General features: G+C 51.1%; 8 protein-coding genes across 8 annotated transcripts; 5 read left to right on the top strand and 3 right to left on the bottom strand.

The window, feature by feature from the left end:
- Positions 1–228: 228 nt before the first annotated feature.
- On the top strand, positions 229–2,796 carry N7473_009329 (DEAD/DEAH box helicase; the record flags this gene model as incomplete). Its single annotated transcript, XM_057155268.1, has 9 exons — positions 229–719; positions 786–861; positions 911–1,046; positions 1,101–1,461; positions 1,523–1,602; positions 1,668–1,819; positions 1,880–2,073; positions 2,130–2,278; positions 2,360–2,796. The coding sequence occupies 9 exons, from the start codon at positions 229–231 to the stop codon at positions 2,794–2,796; spliced, it is 2,076 nt and encodes a 691-aa protein (XP_057006398.1).
- A 677-nt stretch (positions 2,797–3,473) lies between these two features.
- Positions 3,474–5,040, top strand: N7473_009328 (polysaccharide deacetylase family protein; the record flags this gene model as incomplete). The annotated part of the gene is made up of 3 exons (XM_057155267.1): positions 3,474–4,522; positions 4,582–4,667; positions 4,721–5,040. 3 exons carry the CDS (start codon positions 3,474–3,476, stop codon positions 5,038–5,040), a joined length of 1,455 nt encoding a protein of 484 aa, XP_057006397.1.
- A 561-nt stretch (positions 5,041–5,601) lies between these two features.
- On the bottom strand, positions 5,602–7,035 carry N7473_009327 (glycosyltransferase family 31 protein; the record flags this gene model as incomplete). Its single annotated transcript, XM_057155266.1, has 2 exons — positions 5,602–5,928; positions 6,025–7,035. The coding sequence occupies 2 exons, from the start codon at positions 7,033–7,035 to the stop codon at positions 5,602–5,604; spliced, it is 1,338 nt and encodes a 445-aa protein (XP_057006396.1).
- A 1,929-nt stretch (positions 7,036–8,964) lies between these two features.
- On the top strand, positions 8,965–9,656 carry N7473_009326 (ergosterol biosynthesis ERG4/ERG24 family-domain-containing protein; the record flags this gene model as incomplete). Its single annotated transcript, XM_057155265.1, has 3 exons — positions 8,965–9,031; positions 9,272–9,389; positions 9,455–9,656. 3 exons carry the CDS (start codon positions 8,965–8,967, stop codon positions 9,654–9,656), a joined length of 387 nt encoding a protein of 128 aa, XP_057006395.1.
- Positions 9,657–10,279: 623 nt separating this feature from the next.
- N7473_009325 (phosphopantothenate--cysteine ligase CAB2) lies at positions 10,280–11,476 on the bottom strand (the record flags this gene model as incomplete). The annotated part of the gene is made up of 1 exon (XM_057155264.1): positions 10,280–11,476. The coding sequence occupies one exon, from the start codon at positions 11,474–11,476 to the stop codon at positions 10,280–10,282; it is 1,197 nt and encodes a 398-aa protein (XP_057006394.1).
- Positions 11,477–12,323: 847 nt separating this feature from the next.
- On the bottom strand, positions 12,324–13,933 carry N7473_009324 (uncharacterized protein; the record flags this gene model as incomplete). The annotated part of the gene is made up of 7 exons (XM_057155263.1): positions 12,324–12,442; positions 12,501–13,199; positions 13,253–13,306; positions 13,359–13,555; positions 13,617–13,626; positions 13,710–13,785; positions 13,844–13,933. The coding sequence occupies 7 exons, from the start codon at positions 13,931–13,933 to the stop codon at positions 12,324–12,326; spliced, it is 1,245 nt and encodes a 414-aa protein (XP_057006393.1).
- A 1,188-nt stretch (positions 13,934–15,121) lies between these two features.
- On the top strand, positions 15,122–16,021 carry N7473_009323 (putative esterase/lipase; the record flags this gene model as incomplete). Its single annotated transcript, XM_057155262.1, has 1 exon — positions 15,122–16,021. The coding sequence occupies one exon, from the start codon at positions 15,122–15,124 to the stop codon at positions 16,019–16,021; it is 900 nt and encodes a 299-aa protein (XP_057006392.1).
- Positions 16,022–17,239: 1,218 nt separating this feature from the next.
- Positions 17,240–18,863, top strand: N7473_009322 (uncharacterized protein; the record flags this gene model as incomplete). The annotated part of the gene is made up of 2 exons (XM_057155261.1): positions 17,240–18,190; positions 18,252–18,863. 2 exons carry the CDS (start codon positions 17,240–17,242, stop codon positions 18,861–18,863), a joined length of 1,563 nt encoding a protein of 520 aa, XP_057006391.1.
- Positions 18,864–18,921: the final 58 nt, after the last annotated feature.

Raw genomic sequence — 18,921 nt, 5'->3', positions numbered from 1 at the left:
GGCAAATCCCGGTATTATACTCAAACATCAATCAACCCCCCAATTAGGAAAGTACCGAAATGATGCCCGGAAAGGAAGGCACGCATGCACCAGGCCTATTTGTTTACCTCAACGTCTTCCTCCCTCCTCATTCCTTTCTTCTTCTTCTTCTTCCTCCTCCTCCTCTTCACCATCCACATTGCTACACCTCTGATCATCAAGAACCCATCAGGCCATCGATTTGCGCAGATGTCTGCGTGTATGGACGAGCCGACAGACGCGACTTCGAGCCTGAACGTTCCGCTAATCCTCTACAAATCATCAAACTCCCCAAAATCCGCGAGCCAAAATCTTGACTACCCTTCCATCGTCAAGTCATCAAAATCCTCGGGCCACCATCGTGACTCCCCTTCCTTCATGGAGTCATACGACGACGTTCAAGACGCCCTTCGGGATGTCACAAACAACCCTGACGAATTCGTCACTGAGAACGATAACGCCCAATTTCCTCCTGATGACAACGAGAAGTCCTACCTGGGCCCCCGCGAGGCTGGCTGGACGGACCCCGTTCCCTACAGCTATGAAAGCTACAATGACAGGAACTTCGCCAACTGGGATGGCATGGCGCCTCGTTACGAGTGGAACGATGAGTACGGTGACATCGGCCCTCGCAATGAGGAGCTGGAGAAGCAACTGTTCAATGACGAGTTCATGCCACGCGCTGGTCTACGCTTCGACGAGTAAGTCAGACTTCCTGCAATTGATATTCCTTTTGAAAACATGCCTAACTCTGTACCATCAACTAGGCTAAAGAAGTCTGGCGAAGAGGCCCCTTATTCAGTCAAGGTCGAGAGTGAGTTCAAGCTCAAGCCTATCTCCACGGTAAGTCCTTCCCGTCTCCTATTTCATTTTGGCTGCTGACTTTATTCAGTTCGACGAAGCTGGAATCCACCCAGTGATGAAGAAGAACCTTGAACTTTGCATGTATTCGTGGCCAACCGCCATCCAATGCTACACCATCCCTGCGATTCACGAGCAGCGGGATGTCATTGGAATCGCTCAGACTGGTAACCCTTGTTCCTCAAAAGAAGTTAAAATGGCAAATTTACTCACACTGTTAGGTTCTGGAAAAACCGGTGCATTCTTGATCCCTATCCTTTCCAAGCTGATGGGAAAGGCTAAGAAGTTGGCCGCCCCCCGACCCAACATTGCTGAGGGCTGGGATCCGAAGGTGAATGCAGTACGTGCGGAGCCGTTGGTTCTTATCGTTTGCCCAACACGAGAGCTTGCCAATCAAATCTTTGACGATGCTCGGAGACTCTGCTATCGGTCTATGCTCCGCCCCTGTGTTGTGTACGGCGGTGCTCCGGCTCGCCTACAGAGGGAGGAGCTTCAGAAGGGATGCGACATCCTCATTGGGACCCCTGGCCGTATCCTGGATTTCATGCGTCAGCCCCATGTGCTGTCCCTGCGCCGTGTTCGGTATGTGTAAACCCTGTGATAACAATGCTTTTGTTTCTTCCAGCGACTAACCTTTCCCTAGGTATACGGTCATTGATGAAGCTGATGAGCTCCTTCAAGCCGACTGGGAGGAGGACTTCAAGCACCTTATGGCCGGAGGAGGTAAGCCATGACTCTGTATACCCACTTTGACGGCTTACAATTGCTGATACTCAGGAACAATCCAGATATGAACGAAGATTCCGATCATCGTTATCTCATGTTCTCAGCTTCATTCAACAAAGAGTGTCGGAAGCTGGCTGGGGATTACCTGAGCAGGGATCATGTTCGAATTCGGATCTCCCGCCCTGGCAGTGCCGTCCGGCACATTCAGCAAGTGGTAAGTGATGCTGATTTTTGTTGATTAACTCAGACCGCTGACTTCTTGCCTACCACCTAGATTGTCTGGGTGGAGAACCATAACAAGAAGAAGGCTCTTTACGACCTCCTCTTGAGCCTTCGGCCCACCCGAACCCTGATCTTCGTGAATAGCAAACAGGAGGTTGACTATGTCGACGACTTCCTGTTCAATCAAGGACTTCCCACGACTTCCATGCACGGAGATCGCACTCAGCGGGAGCGAGAGGATGCTATGTAAGGATGTTCACTTTTACTATTTTGACTTGCGGATTATCCACTAACTGGGACAGCCGTTCCTTCCGTACCGCCAAATGTCCCATCATGATCACCACTGGCGTGTCCGCTCGTGGCCTGGACATCGTTAATGTCATGCATGTGGTCAACTATGACCTCCCCCGTGCTTCTCAGGGTGGCATCACGGAGTATATGCACCGCATCGGTGAGTTTAATCGTTACTTCAAGTTGAATATCTTTGTTTCCTCACCAGGGCTGAGCTGATGATATACTCGAATGATTCCAGGTCGAACTGCTCGTATCGGTAACGAGGGACTGGCAACGTCTTTCTACAACAGCCGGGATGAAGACTTGGGACCTGACCTTGTTAAGCTGCTCATTGAAAGCCATCAGACAGTCCCAGATTTTCTTGAGCAGCACCAACCCTCCGACACCAACCCCAGTTTCGAGGACGACACCACGGATGGCGAGGCCGAAAAGGACAAGGAGGGGGAAGATGGTGAAACTGGCGCCTGGGCCGCAAACAGTGATGATGATGACACCGATGCCGACGCTGACAACAAGGAGGAGGAAGCCGATGAGACATGGGGTGAAGATGCGGAGGGCCCTGCCGACTTGGCTGAGGGTGAGTCTGCCGCAGAGGAGCAGACTGAACAAGAGCCTGCCGAAGAAAAGCCTGCTCGGGGTCGTCAACCCGTCGACCGGGACCTGGTTGAATGGTGAGGGCAATGACTCCTCTGGACTGTTTACGACCATTCACGGTTTCACGTGGAGGCACGAATGAGTGTATGACGACAATTACTCAGTATCCCAAATCTCCACTTCTTTTTTTTCATTTCCCTTAATCACCCCCGAGTTCTCTACTATTCCAATGACAGCACTTCTCGACGGCGACACCTCCATGATTTGGGACTCATGCAATCTCGACTCCTGTGCGATCCCCGGAGAGCAAGTAATAGAGATTGATTTAGATTTGACGCGTTTTCAGGCTAACTGGCTTTGGGAAACTGTGATGAATGGGCTCCACTACTTTGATCTTTCTGAGGAATCCGGAGCTCAATGGGCACGCTTTGAGGTGGGTCTGGAAAGATCGCCGTTCGATGTTGGTTGTCATATTCAAGGACGATGGATAATCTCAATCAAAAAACTACCATATTGAATGCGTTGCAATCAACCCGTTCGCTCAAGATGTAGCAGGTAGAATGTAATTAAAACGTCGGTAGATCATTGACTGCAATCAGGACGGTCCCCAACAGTGACTTCATCGCACTTTCCCACTGAGGACTACCTTCGGGACTCGAATCAAAGTACTGCCATTCCAAACTCACAGTATATTATATCACAACCTCTTATCCATTCTGCCCACCGACCCAGCATTCACTCTTTTATGAAGGTTTACAATGCGATACTCCCTTTCCTTGGTTGCGCCGGCTTTGGCCTTGACCTTGATCCTCCCGACGGCGACGTCTCTAGTCTTTGGACCCTACGAGCAACGTCCCTACGAGCAGCAACACTGGTTCGAGACTCGCCAAGACAAGAGCCAAGATCCTGCTCCTGTGAAACCAGCCTCCTCGCTAATCATCGACACCTTTCGAAACCCCTTGCACAATGATCTAGGGTTCTGGCATGGCACCGGCGAGAACTTGACTCTCCAACATGAGCCCGGTTCCATGCGTCTGTTCCCGACAGACCCGGACCAGAACTTCCATACGCAATTCGATGTACGCGACTGCTTCAGTCTGCTTCCATGGAAAGACCAGTTTCTGCATGTTGTGTTCGAGGGCAACGAGGAATTTACGGTGTCGCTGAATGAACACAATGCGGAGTGCAATCCGGCTCGTTCGCCTTTCCCTGGTGTGCCGGACAGTGTACAGGCGTCGAGATACATTATGAGAACTCGGTCATGGGATCCGGATCATGACGATAATGACTGGGATGAGAGTCTCAAGCACGGGAAGCAGAGACTGCCTCTCAAACATCGATTCAGAAATGACACTCGTGGTGGTGGCCGCCAACGTCCTGCTTGGTCAAAGAGATCCGAGTTGTTCATTCCGTTGTCTCATTTCCGAATCGATCACAAGCGCGTTGTCTCGGTCTCTTTCACTGGGTTCTACACCCGTGAGCCCATCACTCTTTACCGGGTCGAGATCGTGCCGGATGTGCCTAGTCCAGCCGCCTGGAATGGTTACTTCACGATTCCAGAAAACCTTCCGACGGGACAGCTGATTCTCCGTTGCAGTCGGCCTAACTCATTCGCCTTTGGCATTGATGACGGCCAGCCTCAATACGCGCAGCAGGTCATGCGAATCCTGGACGAGGAGGATGTGCGGGTGACATTCTTTGCCGTTGCGACTGGACTCAGAGATAGGAGCACCAATTTCACCAGGTTTTATGGGGAGATGTTGAAGAAGGGACATCAGGTTGCTTTGCATTCGAACACTCATCCTAAGTAAGCCCTGTCAAATGATGTTCTACTCATTCGAGTATAAATCGCTGACAGTTCTCAAGGATGGAAGCCCTACCGACCCTGCACGAGATCAACGACGAGATCATCCAATCCATACGGACACTGGAGGATCAGCTAGGCGTGAGATGTATGGTGACCATCGTATTCTTGCAGGACACACACTGACAATATCCTCAACAGCACGATACTTCCGTCCACCCTTCGGCACCGTCGGTGTGCGCCTGCGTCAACAGCTGGCGCAGTACATCGACGACCCATACATTGTGAACTGGAGCGTTGATGTGGAAGACTGGTTATGGGGAGATACCAACACACCAGAACGACAGCTCGACGCATTCTATCGGGATGTGGCCGGAGGTGGCAATCTCGCCGTGATGCACTACCTCAATCCCATTACGGCTGGATACCTGCGGCATTTCATTCGGCATGTTAAGAGACTGGGGCTCAACATTATGCGAGTCGATCAGTGTCTGGAGGATCCCAACAGTCCGCCGCTGTGAGAGGAGCGTGGAGTTTGCAATTTGTACAGATTCGACGATGCGACGACGTATTCTTGCTGTTTGATATATTCTTAGTGTATACTTTCAGCCCTTCTTTTGCTCTGCGCGAGACGTTATATGAGTTCATTTCGTTGCTGTCGATTTTTTCCAATTATAGATGGCTTTTGTATAGCACTTGCTGGGTGGTATTTTCAACGCCCTTCATACCAGGACGCCAACATCGGACCGGAAACAATTGCAAGGCGAAGCCAGTGACCGCCACTTGTACAAACCATCGAGCGTTTCATGTAACTCAGCAAGATAGAAATGAGACAGACCTCGACTCAGCGAGAACAACAAGGAAACATAGTAGAACAGAGGAAGACAAAACAAGAGAGTAAAACCAGGTGCTGATGCCATGCATATAGATATACGCCTATACCAAGCCCAACCCATTGCAAATGCACCAAAATTATAAGGACAGGCTCCATAACAAGGCTGAAACAAACCAGCAAAAGATACATAAATAAACAACCATCGAACCCAGAGCGAAAATGACACACTGCACTCGCATTTCACTTTTTATCCGGCCCCAAACTCGGGTGCTTTGCATATCCCACTCTGATCCATCTTCTCATGAATCCGACTCGTCGACCAACCCGACGATGCATTGGGATTGGGCGAACCCAAACGTGGATTCGAGCTTGTGAAGCATTTATTATCGCGGAAGGAGAATTGTACACATTCTTTTTGTAGATCGCAGACTTCGCGGCAGTCTTCGACATTTGTGGCGTGGGGTTGTTCGTCGGCGGCTAGATTGTCCCAGTTTGTTCTTGTGGGATGGGAGGCGAGTTCGGGGTAGATGTATTCGCGGAAGACATCGCTGTGGAGGAGGATGCGCTTGTTTTTCTGTTGGTGGTTGGGGATGTTAGTATTGGGGTTGTGTTGTGTGCGGTTTGTGTACGGGGGGTTGGAGATGGGGGCTGGTGGGGAGGGTTTACTTACATCGCGCCAGCGCTTTTGCTCGAATTTCCAGAGGTCTTCGATCTGGTGTGCGTTTAGATGGTGGAACGCTACTGCTATATAGCACCATGGATGTCGGTATAATTCTGTCGTAAATTGGTCTAGTTCGCCGATGTTTGAGTTCTGTAGGATCGGCCACGAGAAGTGGAGGTTGACGCCGGCGTCAGCTAGGACCTTGCCCAGGACACAATCGCCCGCCCAGTGCTCGTTTGTATACTGATGTAGCTCGGTGCGACGAGCGGCATATTCTTCCGTAGCAAGTTGAAGGGCTGGGTTGGAGAGCATGAAGCCCGAACCACCGTGAGCGAAGATGACGTCTGCGATTTGGGTCTCCGTCCCCAGATACCACGGCTTGTTGTGGTCGAAGTGGCTGAGCCAGGCTAGGAGAGTCGGCCATGAGATGTAGGTATCGGCCTCCATGAAGACGAACCATTTGGCATTGGGTTGATGGCGCAGTGCCTCTTGCGCCATGGGCAAGAACTTCCATTTATCCAGTTTCCAGCCCGGATTGTTAGGCTTGCCAATGGCGGAATTGGCCTCGTCCGCGAAATCGTCCTGCTCCAGACCCTTGCGCCCGAGCTTCTTAAGGCGATTATAAATATCAAAGTCGGGGATTTGCTCCGTCACATCTGAATCCATACTGCGCAGTACATCATGGATCTTGACACCCTCAATCTCCTCCTCGAAATCGGAGTAGATGACATAGTGCGGGACACAGCGCAACGTGCTTTGGAAGTGGACCGGGACTTTATCCTTCGCCTCGGTCACGCCAGTCTTCATCACAACTAGTACATCTTCGATGCCCGGGAGCGGGGGACATATCGGGGCAGGCTCGCCGGTTATTTCGGGGTCGGCGCGACCAGCGCTGTTCGGGGTGGGCTGACGTCGGGGTTGGAGATCGGAGTGGAGGGTGAAGATGTGGTATAGGAAGAGGAGGGCGAGTATAGCGGCTAGGGCAGCGAACCGGCGGCTGAATCGGCGACGGGGGACCATCCTGGGGTCGAGATGGAAGCTTTCAATCGCCCGATGCGAGCGTTGAAAGCATCGTTTCTTGCAGAGTGAGAACAGGTCGCCCGCAGCTTGGGGGGAAGGAGGAATGGCGGGCGCTAAAGCACCGATCGACGCCAGGGCCGCGTTTCCTCTCGGGTGCTGACACAGCGAGACGCGTAGGCCTGTGCGTCGGAATGTAAGTATGTGAATGTTTCATTTAGAAGAAAAGAGGTGTCAAGTAAAGTTGAATTAGAGCCAATTGAAGGGAGGCCTATAGCTTGATCTTCAATTTGTGTTCCTTCTGCATTAAAATCGTTCATACCATCAATGTATTTCTAGATAAAAGTAGTTTGATAGAACATCTACTCAAAGGTCCAAGCTGTCTTTTCCAGCCCTTGATCATCACTGCCGATCCCCACGTTCCTAACCTGAACCCCTGAAAACCAGAGAATGTAAATTGAAAATGACATGGACCCCTATCCGATAAGAAGGTTATACGGGTTGTATATACGGAGTACACTAAGGTATTAGACTCCTGGGCTAGGTAATCCTGAGACCTCAACCTTGACTACAGAGACAAATAACCAAACGAAAAACGTAGAAATTCCATAGCAGCATCAAGTATGCAACTAGCCTCCGAGCCATCTAGAACTTTACTACACTGCATACGGAGTAGATTCAATGCAACGTGTTAACTATTCCAGGCTGGTCCACGTAGTAACTGGAACTACTGGAAGCGTAAAGTCATGTGATTAAATGTCTGGTCCAGATTCGTGGCCCTAAAGGCCTAGACTCTCCAAGCAAAAAACAGGAGACTCAGGATTGTTCTAGAAAATCGCCATTGGCCTTGGTTGAGCGAAAACAAGGATATTATTCATTGGAACACGGCAACACGGACACAATGTGATAGATCAGGCTAGATAGTAAATACATACTACCGTGGGAGGAAACTACGAGGTACTCTGCACACAAAACTGATCGATCAGGCTTTGCAGTTGCAGGTGGGGCGGGGAATTGGGAGCCGCAGGACACTATCTACATCGTGAATACCTTACTCCGTACATACTGTACACTATGTACTTACTACACTGTCTGGCTAACGAATATTAGATAGCCCCACAGTGCATTTGCATAGCATTATCGAGACTTTTGAAAATTTACGGTAATTAACTGGCCATACCAATATGGAGAGGTAAGATTGATCTAACTGAGATCCATATTGTACTATTAGGTGCCACCCACAGTGGGGGAGGCAGCAACCGCCACTTGGCCAGACAGTGTAGGTGTACATGCTTGAAGAATCAAGTAGAATACACATCGTATATGTACGAGGAAAGTTAATTTTCGAATTGAACGCTCCCTTGGGGAGGATAAAGGTTCGGGCTTTTCCCTACAGACCTTTCTTTCTACTTTGAACAATTGAAAGACCCTTGATAAGAATCGCCTCAACATGACAGTCCGTATAAAGAAACTGACTAAGGACCCTGACAGCGACAATGGGCCACCATCCGCCTTCACAGAACTCGATGCTTTGTCTTCTGCACTACGAGCGCACCTTTCGTGCTTTTCTACTGCATTGCTTTCCAAGACTTTGAAGCCTCCCTTACGGCAACAGCTCAATCAATGTACTCAGAGGGCATTGTGGAGTTTTGCTTGACAAGAACTCCCCGTCCTACCTGGGGGGCAATCCAAGGTTAGGCGATTTGGCTTGCATTCCAGTCAATCATGTTCATTTATTTGCCAGGACGGATCGTTCTTGGACCTACGACACCAGGAGGGAGACACTTGGAATACAAGCTAAGCAGCCTTTCAGCATGGGCTATAACAGTTACTCTGGCCTTATCTGCAGCTTATCTAGGGCTATTCGACCTGTCAGTGATAGCCAAGAAATGGGCCCCTTTAGGATGCACCACTAACATCTTTTCCATTCTGATGGTTATCGTTTTCCAGATCAAGGCAAGATTGCCACGGGACAACAAAAAAGGGACATTCTTCAATGGTTTGTGAGATAGTTTCCAGTTGAAAAATACAAGCACAATCTGACACAGTATTGATAGGGTCAATTCTCTGGAACTTCTTCGAGGGAGGGGAACTGCATCCCCGCATCGGAAAGCATTGGGACTGGAGGCATCTTCTCTCCACTCGCACGGGAGGAATCATCGCCTGAAGTCTGATGTAAGTTTTCTATCCGGCTATTTCAAGATCGAGTAATTACGGCCGTCTAAACATTGAAAAAAAGGCGATCTCTCCTTTGGAGCTTACCAGCTGGAAAAGCACGGATACATAAACGACAACATGATTGTCGCAATTCTCTCCCATGGATGGGTCGTTCTTGACTTTTTCGTGGATGAGGACTGGTGAGCGCAACGACAAGCTGAAAACCGACAGCTATCAATTTCATGATATAATGATGACTGCATAGGTTCCTGTACACCCTTGACGGCATGTACGAATCCTTCGCCTTTTATAACATTTACGGTTTCTCTGCCATGATGCCGGCTCTCTGGACGCTGCAAACTCAGTACCTCGCCCTCCAACCAAGAGAAGTCTCCAGGCCGACTCTTATAGCATGCATTATTCTCTTCATAGCTGGCTGGCTTCTACGATATTCTGTCCTGCAATAATCGTTGATCGTGATGGTAGACTCGCTGACTTGAGCTACCACGGTTGCGAAGGTGATGGCGCCCGATACGATCCCGATAACTTCGGCCATCGTGGTTGCCTTGTTAGGTGGGACGCGAGTAGGCTAGGTTTTTGACTGCTATGAAGCTCTCTTCCAGCCAGTTAGGCCTGGGGTGAGCAAAGAAAGACATGCTGATGCAAAATAGTAGGGAGACTGCCTTCTTCTCTTCAAGACCGTGCGGCTGAGGCTTAGCGCCTGCTAGCCCCCTCATCCACGCACGACAGCTCTATGTCCGCGGTCTGGGCTGCTATGCTTGCCTATGGCATTCTCGTTATCGAATTGGAATACTGTCAGTCTTAGCAGTCATGGGTAAGTGGCTTTGATTGTTGGCAGTGTGGCGCAGACATCAAGTACCCCTGTCAGTTATATACGCACGCGTGTCCGGATGCTGTTGGCTGCCCGATATCAAATGATAGACTACCTTATCTTGGGGAGAGGCTGCCCAACTTGTACAAACTCGTCATCTGAGTCTCTGCATGGACAGTAAGATTTATCTCATTTTATTAACTTTCGTAACCGGAAAATGCCCACTCCCGGCAGACTATCAAATGTCACATCCCTTCCCTATGAAGTATGCGTCTTCTTCTGAATCATATTTTCATGCAACTTGACCAACTCCGGGATGATAATACTCTCGATTTCGAGTCTATCCCCGGAACTCGCTGACGGTGTCTGTTCAGACTCGGCGCCTCCTGCAGAACCACCCTTCTTGATCTCAGCCAATCCAACTAGATTCTCCACGCCGGAGATACTCTTGCTGCGACGAGCTTTGGGAACGCGAATCCAGCGCTCATGCGGCGGGTCTGGTGTAATGAACACGACCTCCCACTTTCTCGTCGATAGCAGGTTGCCGATGACCAGGTGGTGTGAGTATCGCTGGAGAGCGGTCTTGGCCTTATACACAAGCAGCGACGGATCCGTCTCGAGCTTGAATGATACGACCATGCTACCTTCGGGGGCCCAGCCATCCACTAGACGGTGCAGGAATTTGGGGACCGGATCGAGGTTGATGACGAGTTTCTTGCCGCTCTTCGGTGGCTCTGGTTCATTCTCACCAGTGTAGATATCGTCCGACCCGACCGCACTTTCCTCTGAGAAATTGGCCGGAATCTCAGAAGACTGAATCTTATGCTCGGCCATGCGACTGTGAGGAATGAAGAAATCGCTAACTGCGGCAGCGAGATAGAAAAGCGCATTGGGACCCAATGGCCGCATCAGCTGCGCTAATGACCGCAGCTCAAACATATATTCCGAAACGGTGGTAAAAGGCAACAAGAGTAGCAAATTGTTCTGCTTCGCAAAGCGGTACTTGCGCAGCACGTCGCGCATCTCGTCCTGGTACTCGCTACGCACGACGATACGGCCATGGTCGGGATTCTCAGACTCGGAGGTAGGAGGGGCTTCATCCATGAAATCCAAGAAACAATTCGTGGAGTGGCTGTAATGTCTCGAGTACGGCAGGAGACTGTACTGGCGGTGCAGGAAGATGACTGCATATCCTTGCTCAAGGAAGTACTCTGCAGAAGTAGCACCACGGGTACCGGCGGAGAAATTGTCGATGAATCGAACCGTCTGCGTCTCCAGGGGTACCGTTGTTCCACCAGAGGTCACCAGCACAACGCGACGGTTGGCTTCCACATGGCGCTCGATGAAGACGCGGGCCAGTGCTTCGTAGTTAGGGAGGGCCTTGGGCGGTGGGTATTCATTGAAGTAGGCGGACTCTGCCTCCGCGGGCTCCATCTCGGCGATTGAAGGGGTCATGATGGCTGTGAGGGTGGAGGAGAAGGTCGGAGAGGTGAAGCTGGAAGCTTGATGAGCTTGCGACAAACTTGAGGAGCTCGGTCACAAAAAGACTCGGCCTCGCAGATCAGAAGCCGAGGGTGCCGCTAAATGGAGGGGTATAGGAGGGATGCGACCGGAGATGTCGCCGGATGAAACAACGTCGCGCGATGCCCAATTGATCGTTCACATGCGAAGCACGAATCTGCAACCGTCACAAGGTTGGATCCTTTATAGCACCAGATATTGTCTCAGGGACTTTGTTGAAGCTTCAGTAATCAGGTTGAATACCCCGCCATTAAATTGACGGCGGCGATGATCGGGGGTTCTATTCTGGTGTTAGCGTTGCCGCTGGACCGGTGCAGTAAGGCGGGTACAACTGGGTACAACTGGAGACCAGTTGAGATGTCGGTTTGCTCAACGGGCGGGCCTCGAAGCTGTCGTAGGTGGTGACTGGTGGGCATCGCCGATACCGAGGCTCCCGCATCCGTTGGGGTCACGTGGACTTCACCGGATGAGGTTAAGTACCGAGTATATCACAGCACTCATTCGGGCCTACGGAGGTTTAGATGAAGAAATCGATGTGTAGTATATTTTGTGCATTTGAAATCAGAAATGTAAAAATTGTGAATAGATTACGTGGGGGTTGGCTGAGATTTTGATATAAAAGACTTGATGTGGAGCTTTCATAGTACATCCCACGGGTTAAATGCGACTTGTCTCAGAGCAAGGGCATAGTGTACGAGACAATTTGACTGCCATTATCGAGACAAAAAGTAAACCTATGGTGCAGCTCTCAAACCATCATGGCCATCATGTATCAGATGTTTCACTGCAAATAGCGACTACGCAAAGCCTGGCTAATCGTGCTCATACGACTAGCCATACCTCCATGCTGCATATTGCTCATAAGCGCCTCCTCCAGAGCAGACTGTGTAACGCTGGCGTCTAACAGAATTCCCAGTCAGTAAAAAACGGACCACGGTCTTAAGAACAGGAAACTCACCATCCAAGTCACTGAAACTGCTCCCCATGCTTGGAGTCCCATCGCTCGCTTCCCTCCCAGATGTAGTAGACTTGCGAGGGCTCTGCCGGGGTGCTTCCCCGGCGCGATGGGGACTGAGTGCACTAGCGGGCTGGCCTAGGCGTCGACTATCGCTGTTTGTCAAGCTTGCTGGGGCACCGGAGCTCATCGAGCTAGTAGATGACTCCGTTGCTACAGGGTGTCGGTGGCCAGTCCGGTCGGCCATCCGGCGCCGGGCTGCTGCTGCCCGTTCAGCGTCTAGGCGAAGAGTTGCGCTGAGCTCTTCGCCGGGTCGATCTCCAGGCGTCTGGTCGGTTTCCCGAGACAGGGGAAGAAACGCAGGGGTATCATCTTCATCTTCATCGGCATCGTCTTGCAGGCCCAGGCGATGAGTGGAGTATTTGCCAAACTTTCTAAATCGCGGCACCCTCCGTGTAGACTCTGCTTCTGAGTCGGAGTCTGTAGAGCTGGTGCTGAGATCCTCTTCTTCGAGTGGCGGCGACCGCATGAATGAGGTAGTTTGTGGCTGGTCACGTCTGGTGACAGATGGCCGTCGCACAAAGTTTTCCCATCGTTGTTCTCTGCCTTCCGTCGGCGTCTCGTTACGAGAAGAGTCTCGAGAGTGGCGGGTTTGGTTGACGGTAGTCGTGGACGTAGAACTCGTGCGACGGCCACTGGCAGCTACAGATGTTGTAAGCTTGAGTGTACAGCAAACCATGGTGAGGGTTGATTACCTTGTTGAGGAATATCTTTCTGATGAGAGACCTGTCTCGAGGGGGCACGGGATCCTGCGTAAAGACGATGAGCCAGGTATCAAACCAACACTGCAGGACAACATACCACCGGGCACATTCCCCTTTTGCGGATGGCCACTCAAAGCCGTGCTCCCTGATACAGAACCTGGTGCTGGCGAGGGCGAACTTGATTGGACTGGGGGCACCCTGCGCATTTGCGCCCGTACCTGGGAGAGCTGTCTATCATATAGCCAAGCAGCTTGTTGGAGTAGAAACTGCAGGGTAACGTCAAAGTGTTCCGCCCTATACATGGACATTAGCTTTGTGCGGTCTGCAGCGAACTGTAAGGTCGGGGTATAGATACAGTGCTTTCCCTATTGCGATGTTAGCTATCAGTAAAGGTGTTGAGAAGAGAAATTTCAGCTTATAAGCCAGCTCGGGGTCTTAGTAAACGCACAGTCTATATCATCCCCCTTTGATGGCTTAGAGAGAATGTCCCATAGCGCCTGCTCCTTCGCCGCATTCCATTCCACCTGACGGGATCAGTACATGGTGCTCGACAGATGCTTTAGGGATAACTGGAGCACTTACAGGCGGGGGGTCAACAAAGTCTCCCCTGGGAAATGGCAAGCGGATGAATACTGTGAAGTTGGTGTCACTCCGGCCTGTCTTCGTTGCCATGGCGGAGGTAGCTGCTGGTAGCCTGTGAAGCGGAGTCGATCCGCGGGCAGCTGGTGAGGTCACAAGCCGCCAATACTAAGGCAAAAGTAGCTCTCAAAAAGTACCTCTCCTGGAGAACGATGTCCTTTTATTTTGTCAAATGTTGAAGACAGCCCTTTATTTGCGATCTGGGGAAGACCCGACCATGAAAGGATGATGGATGAGCAGGTGATGAGGGAGAGTGACGACAGAGAGCGAGAAGTCTGATTGGTGGGAGAGGTGCGTGTTTTTATAACAAGGAAGCTGTGACCTTAAGGCTCAGCTGTCTAATTAAGCTTCGATCTGACAAATAGAGCTCTAATTCCACGGCTTCCATGGAAAATCAACGCACCATAGCCAACAGCACATGGGTGGTTATTACTGGGCTTAAAAAGGTATGTATAGCAAAGAGTCGGACAATAGGGGATCTGATTGCTTCATGAGATTAAGGAAGGAATTAATTCCATGTATTCTAGAGAGAAAACCCCACTCGACAAAACACAACTCGGAATTTTCCTTATCAGCTCTTTCTACCATGCATGTATGCATGGTTGCCAGTTGAGGAATATCAAGCACCATTGAGAATGAGGCTATTAGGTTCTTCAGTTTTGTGAACTATCCTGAGCCCAGAGTATGAAGAAAAACGCACTTTAGTGGTGTCAATTTGGTATAGCCCTCTTGAATCTACTACAAAACAGACTCATAGGGCTTGACATGATATCCTACCTCTTGATTGGAAAAATACTGAAGGCCATACTGATGATATATCAAATCTAAAGCTTTTGCTAAAGTACCTACCAAAAGAAAGTGGTCTCGTCGGTAACCAGGGGAAATTCATACGGGATGCACAGGCGATGTATAGAACAGACTGCTGTGACTCGTCCTTCCTTCCAGGTCAGCCATTACATAGCTATTATTATCGTCCTTGTCCCGTGTTGTCCAACGACAAACTTCTTCTTTGTGTTGATTTGCATTGAAGTATCGCATGTGTGGCCCATCCGGTCAGGTTAAGCTAGTCTTTTGATGGAGACTGCAGAGGATCGACATCCCGCACCTGGTCCCATTCTCAACGGGTCTGCCTCGGCTCGGTTTAGTTAGTTCGAGCCATGTAGCCATTTTTAGATTCTTCGAGCAGCTCCCTCTCTCCTTTCTTTGCTCAACAACATCACCATGTTTTCCATCGTTACATATTGTTATCTGAAGACTTTTGCAGTCCTTCTACGAATTGTGATTGCCCTGGGTAGCCGCATTGCAGGCCGCCCTGTACCCCGGCCAGATGAAGTGCGCCACATTGCGTCGCGCGATCCAGGAAGAACGATCAAGATCTATGTCTATCGCCCAGTCAAACCCACCACAGGACCCAGCCCGGTGCTGATCAACTTCCACGGCAGCGGCTTCCTACTTCCCCTGCATGGCAGTGATGTCGAATTTTGTCAAACCATCAGCAAAAACACCCAATACACCGTCTTGGATGTGCCGTATCGCCTTGCGCCAGAGAACCCGTTCCCTGCAGCGCTGAATGATGTCGAAGATGCCATCAACTATGCCCTAGGTCGTTCAGAAGAGTTTAACTCCTCACGGATCTCTCTCTCTGGATTCAGCGCTGGAGGAAACCTCGTGCTGGCCGCATCGGCAACACTCTTCCCTCCCAACACCTTCCGCGCTCTTCTCGCATATTATCCAGCCTTAGATCTAGCCTCTGACGCAGCTACAAAGGTCGCCCCCGATCCCAGTGGCCGCGTCATTCCTATTCCCGTCGCGCGCTTATTCAATCGCTGCTATGTTCCTCCTGGAGTGGACAAACGGGACCCGCGGATCTCTCCCAAGTATGCCGATCTGGAGCGATTCCCGCATCGAATGCTGATGATCACGGCCGAGGGTGACTCGCTTGCTCTTGAGGGAGAAGATCTGGCAAGGAAGCTGGAGAAACTTCCCGGGCGCCATGTGGTCAGTGAGCGCATGGCTGGTTGCAAACATGCGTGGGACAAGCGAACGCGGGCGGGAACCCCGCAGCGTGAGGCTCGGGATCGAGCATATACGCTGGCGGTGGACATGTTGAACGAGGCTTAACTGGGTTTTGCTTTTTTCTTTTGGGTTTGTGGCGGTGTATACTTTCCGATCTGATGATACAATCAGATATGATCAGAATTCAGTGTTCTATATTCTATACTTTATTTTTGTTTCTCTCCCCTGTCCCTGATCCGTTAAGCTTCTCCTATGGCTCTGGGACCACCTGGAACCTTGGAACTGGGAACTCCTAAAGACCGCGGCTCCTGTTCCTGGCAACCCTAAGCCCTATGCTGTACTACGGTTGGGACTCCTATAGTAGGATGGTGCTATAGATTATCTTAGGTGATCATGGTAAGGTTTATGCATCTATGAAGGATATTGTCTGTCCTCTATTCTTCCGAACTATATCTGATAGGACAATTTCTGCGTCTTTTTCTTCACCGCGCTTCTAGCGGCCCGTTGTATCGGCCCCTTCGGCCCTGACAACCCGCCTACAGTTGGCTTAGTCTGGAGGTCAGCCCGGCTGGTTAGTGGCCCATTTGGACGATCCACCTGAAGCATGAGACGTGGGCGGATTGCTTCAGGATTGCCCCGTGGGTCACTCCGGTTTCATTTTACCCGTCAACCGTAAAAACCACATGGCAAAGCGGAAGAGAACCAGAGAAGAAAAAAAAGGAGAAGAACCGAACGGTGGATCGGCTGCATCATTTGATTTGATTTGATTTGATTTGCATTTCTGGACAGCTTGTTTCCTTGCTTTTTTATTTCCTCTCTCTCTCTCTCTTTTCTCCTAACCTCCTCATCCTTCATCCTTTCTGGCTCTTTCTCCTGTCCTTACCGTGCTCTTTGGTCTACAGCGATCCACCGGCTGGAAATATAATTGTATTTGACCAACCGTCGCCAACCGGAGTTATCGCTCCCCGGGCCTCATCCCACGATTACTTACTTGACTACGGCCATCAAGCCCATTACGTTTTCCTGATTGTTCCTCCCCCACCCATCGACCCCCCCAATTACGCTCACTCCCTGCCCGCAAGGAAACCCCCTCCATCTTGACCGCATCTATCGCACCTTAACTAGCTGTACGGTGGATGCTGTCAGTGTGCGTCTTCACCTCGTCCACCGTTCCCGTGGTGCAGTGGACGAGTCGGCTTGTCTTGCCCTCCGCGTGAAATACCGTGCCACTCTTTCCCTGTCCCTCTTCCGCCGTGCGATCCCAGTCCATGCGCGCCCGCTGGCTAGGCGCTCATCGCCAAGATCGGTCCGGAATATAGAATCATGGACTCAACGACGACAATGACCGAGAGTCCCGTCTTCCTCGACCAGGACAAATACAGAGAAGAGGTCCTGGGTCTCTCGGCAGAAGCAGAAACAGCGCGGGCGCAACAGCTTTTGGATGACGCGCGGGCGTTGGGTCTGAAGGTTCCGGAGATCGAGGCCTCGGCACCACTGGCCGCCTCGATCGCCTCTGGAATGCTGGATCTGTCTTCGCCCGTGCTTTCATCTGGATCGTCGACTGATCGGAATTCCATCTGCGAAGGGTCGATCACCCCATCCCACGAACCGTTGTCACCGTCCCGGCTCGACGATGTCGTCTCATCGTTATCGGATATCACAATTGCCTCGGATCGCATCAAACCGGGAAGTACGAGATCGCTGGCGTCGCTGTCAACACGACCGACGTCATACTGCTCTAGCGAGAGTCGCGCTGTGCTGGGAAGCTATGGAAATAATTATGAGACATTGTCCTCCACGCACCGAAATTCCGTGTTGAGCGTTGCATCGGCGGATAAGAAGGAGAAGCGCCGGAGCAGCTTGAAGAATGCTATTGGACGGATATACTTTCGCAAGAAGCGCACACCGTCGAGCGTCTTGTTGCCGCCCAATGCGCAGATAATGGTCACCAAGGACGAGGCAGGAATCGTGGATCACGTCTATTTGGGAACCCGGCGAGACCGGCCATCTACCAGCCACGATGGAGATGCTGTCTCAAGCAGCACGACAGAGTCTCTCTCGAAACTGGAAATACCTATATTTGATAAAGAGGCAGTTCAGCGAAGCTTGGATGATCCGGAATTGACGGAACTGCTGGAGCGGCATCGAATGGAGAGGAATAGGCACGTTGCATTTCAAGAGGCGGCACTGAGTATCCTCCGGCAGCGACATCAAACCGCCATTTCAGAACGGCAAGCTGATAATGAGCGACTGGAGGAGGAGAAGCGCGAAAAGGTATAGTTCAAGCTCTTCTGCACAAGACCTGGTTTTCTTTACTAACACGATGATGTAACAGAACTTCGAGGACGCCATTCGCATGGAAGAGCGCCAGCTCGCCGTGGAAATGGAACAACAACGTGAATTCGACCGCGCAAAGCAAAACTCGCGCACGCGCATTAAGCATATGGAAGGATACTTCCGGAACGCCAGTCCCCCGCCTTCACCCGCACCAGGAGCACAGCGCTCCTCCGAGTCTTTCTCTGGGTCCGAGTCAACCACCCCGCCTGCACGTCGCTTCACGCGGCAGCAAAAGGAGCAGCTGGAACAGCAGTATCATGACCACGAGACGATGGATGCGCTACACGAATCCCGGATCAAGGTGCTCAGGGATCGCCAGGAGCTCAGGTTACGGGGGGCTGTTGCTCGCATGGAGCGCGAGCTCAACGATATGCGCGTTCAGCATGGCAAAAACGTTACCGCGTTGCAGGCTGAGCACCGTATCGAGGAGACATCCATGATTCAAGCTTTGGATAATAAGAAAGTCGAACTCCGGCATCGCTGGGACCTGGAAGAAGCTATTATGCGCAAACAGCTTGAGGTCCGAAATGGTCATCCGTACGGTCCATTGCCGCCTATTTCTTTCAGCGGCCTCAATAACGAGACTCGACTCGGCCACGAGTACTCATGATCCTGCCTCGCCTTCTCCCTTGGAAACCCAGACCCCGCAGTGAAACAACATAATCCTG

This window comes from Penicillium subrubescens, assembly GCF_028828155.1.
Source record: "Penicillium subrubescens strain IBT 31985 chromosome Unknown utg000006l_segment0_segment0, whole genome shotgun sequence".
NCBI classification, from domain to species: Eukaryota; Fungi; Ascomycota; class Eurotiomycetes; order Eurotiales; family Aspergillaceae; genus Penicillium; species Penicillium subrubescens.
This window is presented reverse-complemented; position numbering and strand designations above follow the sequence as displayed.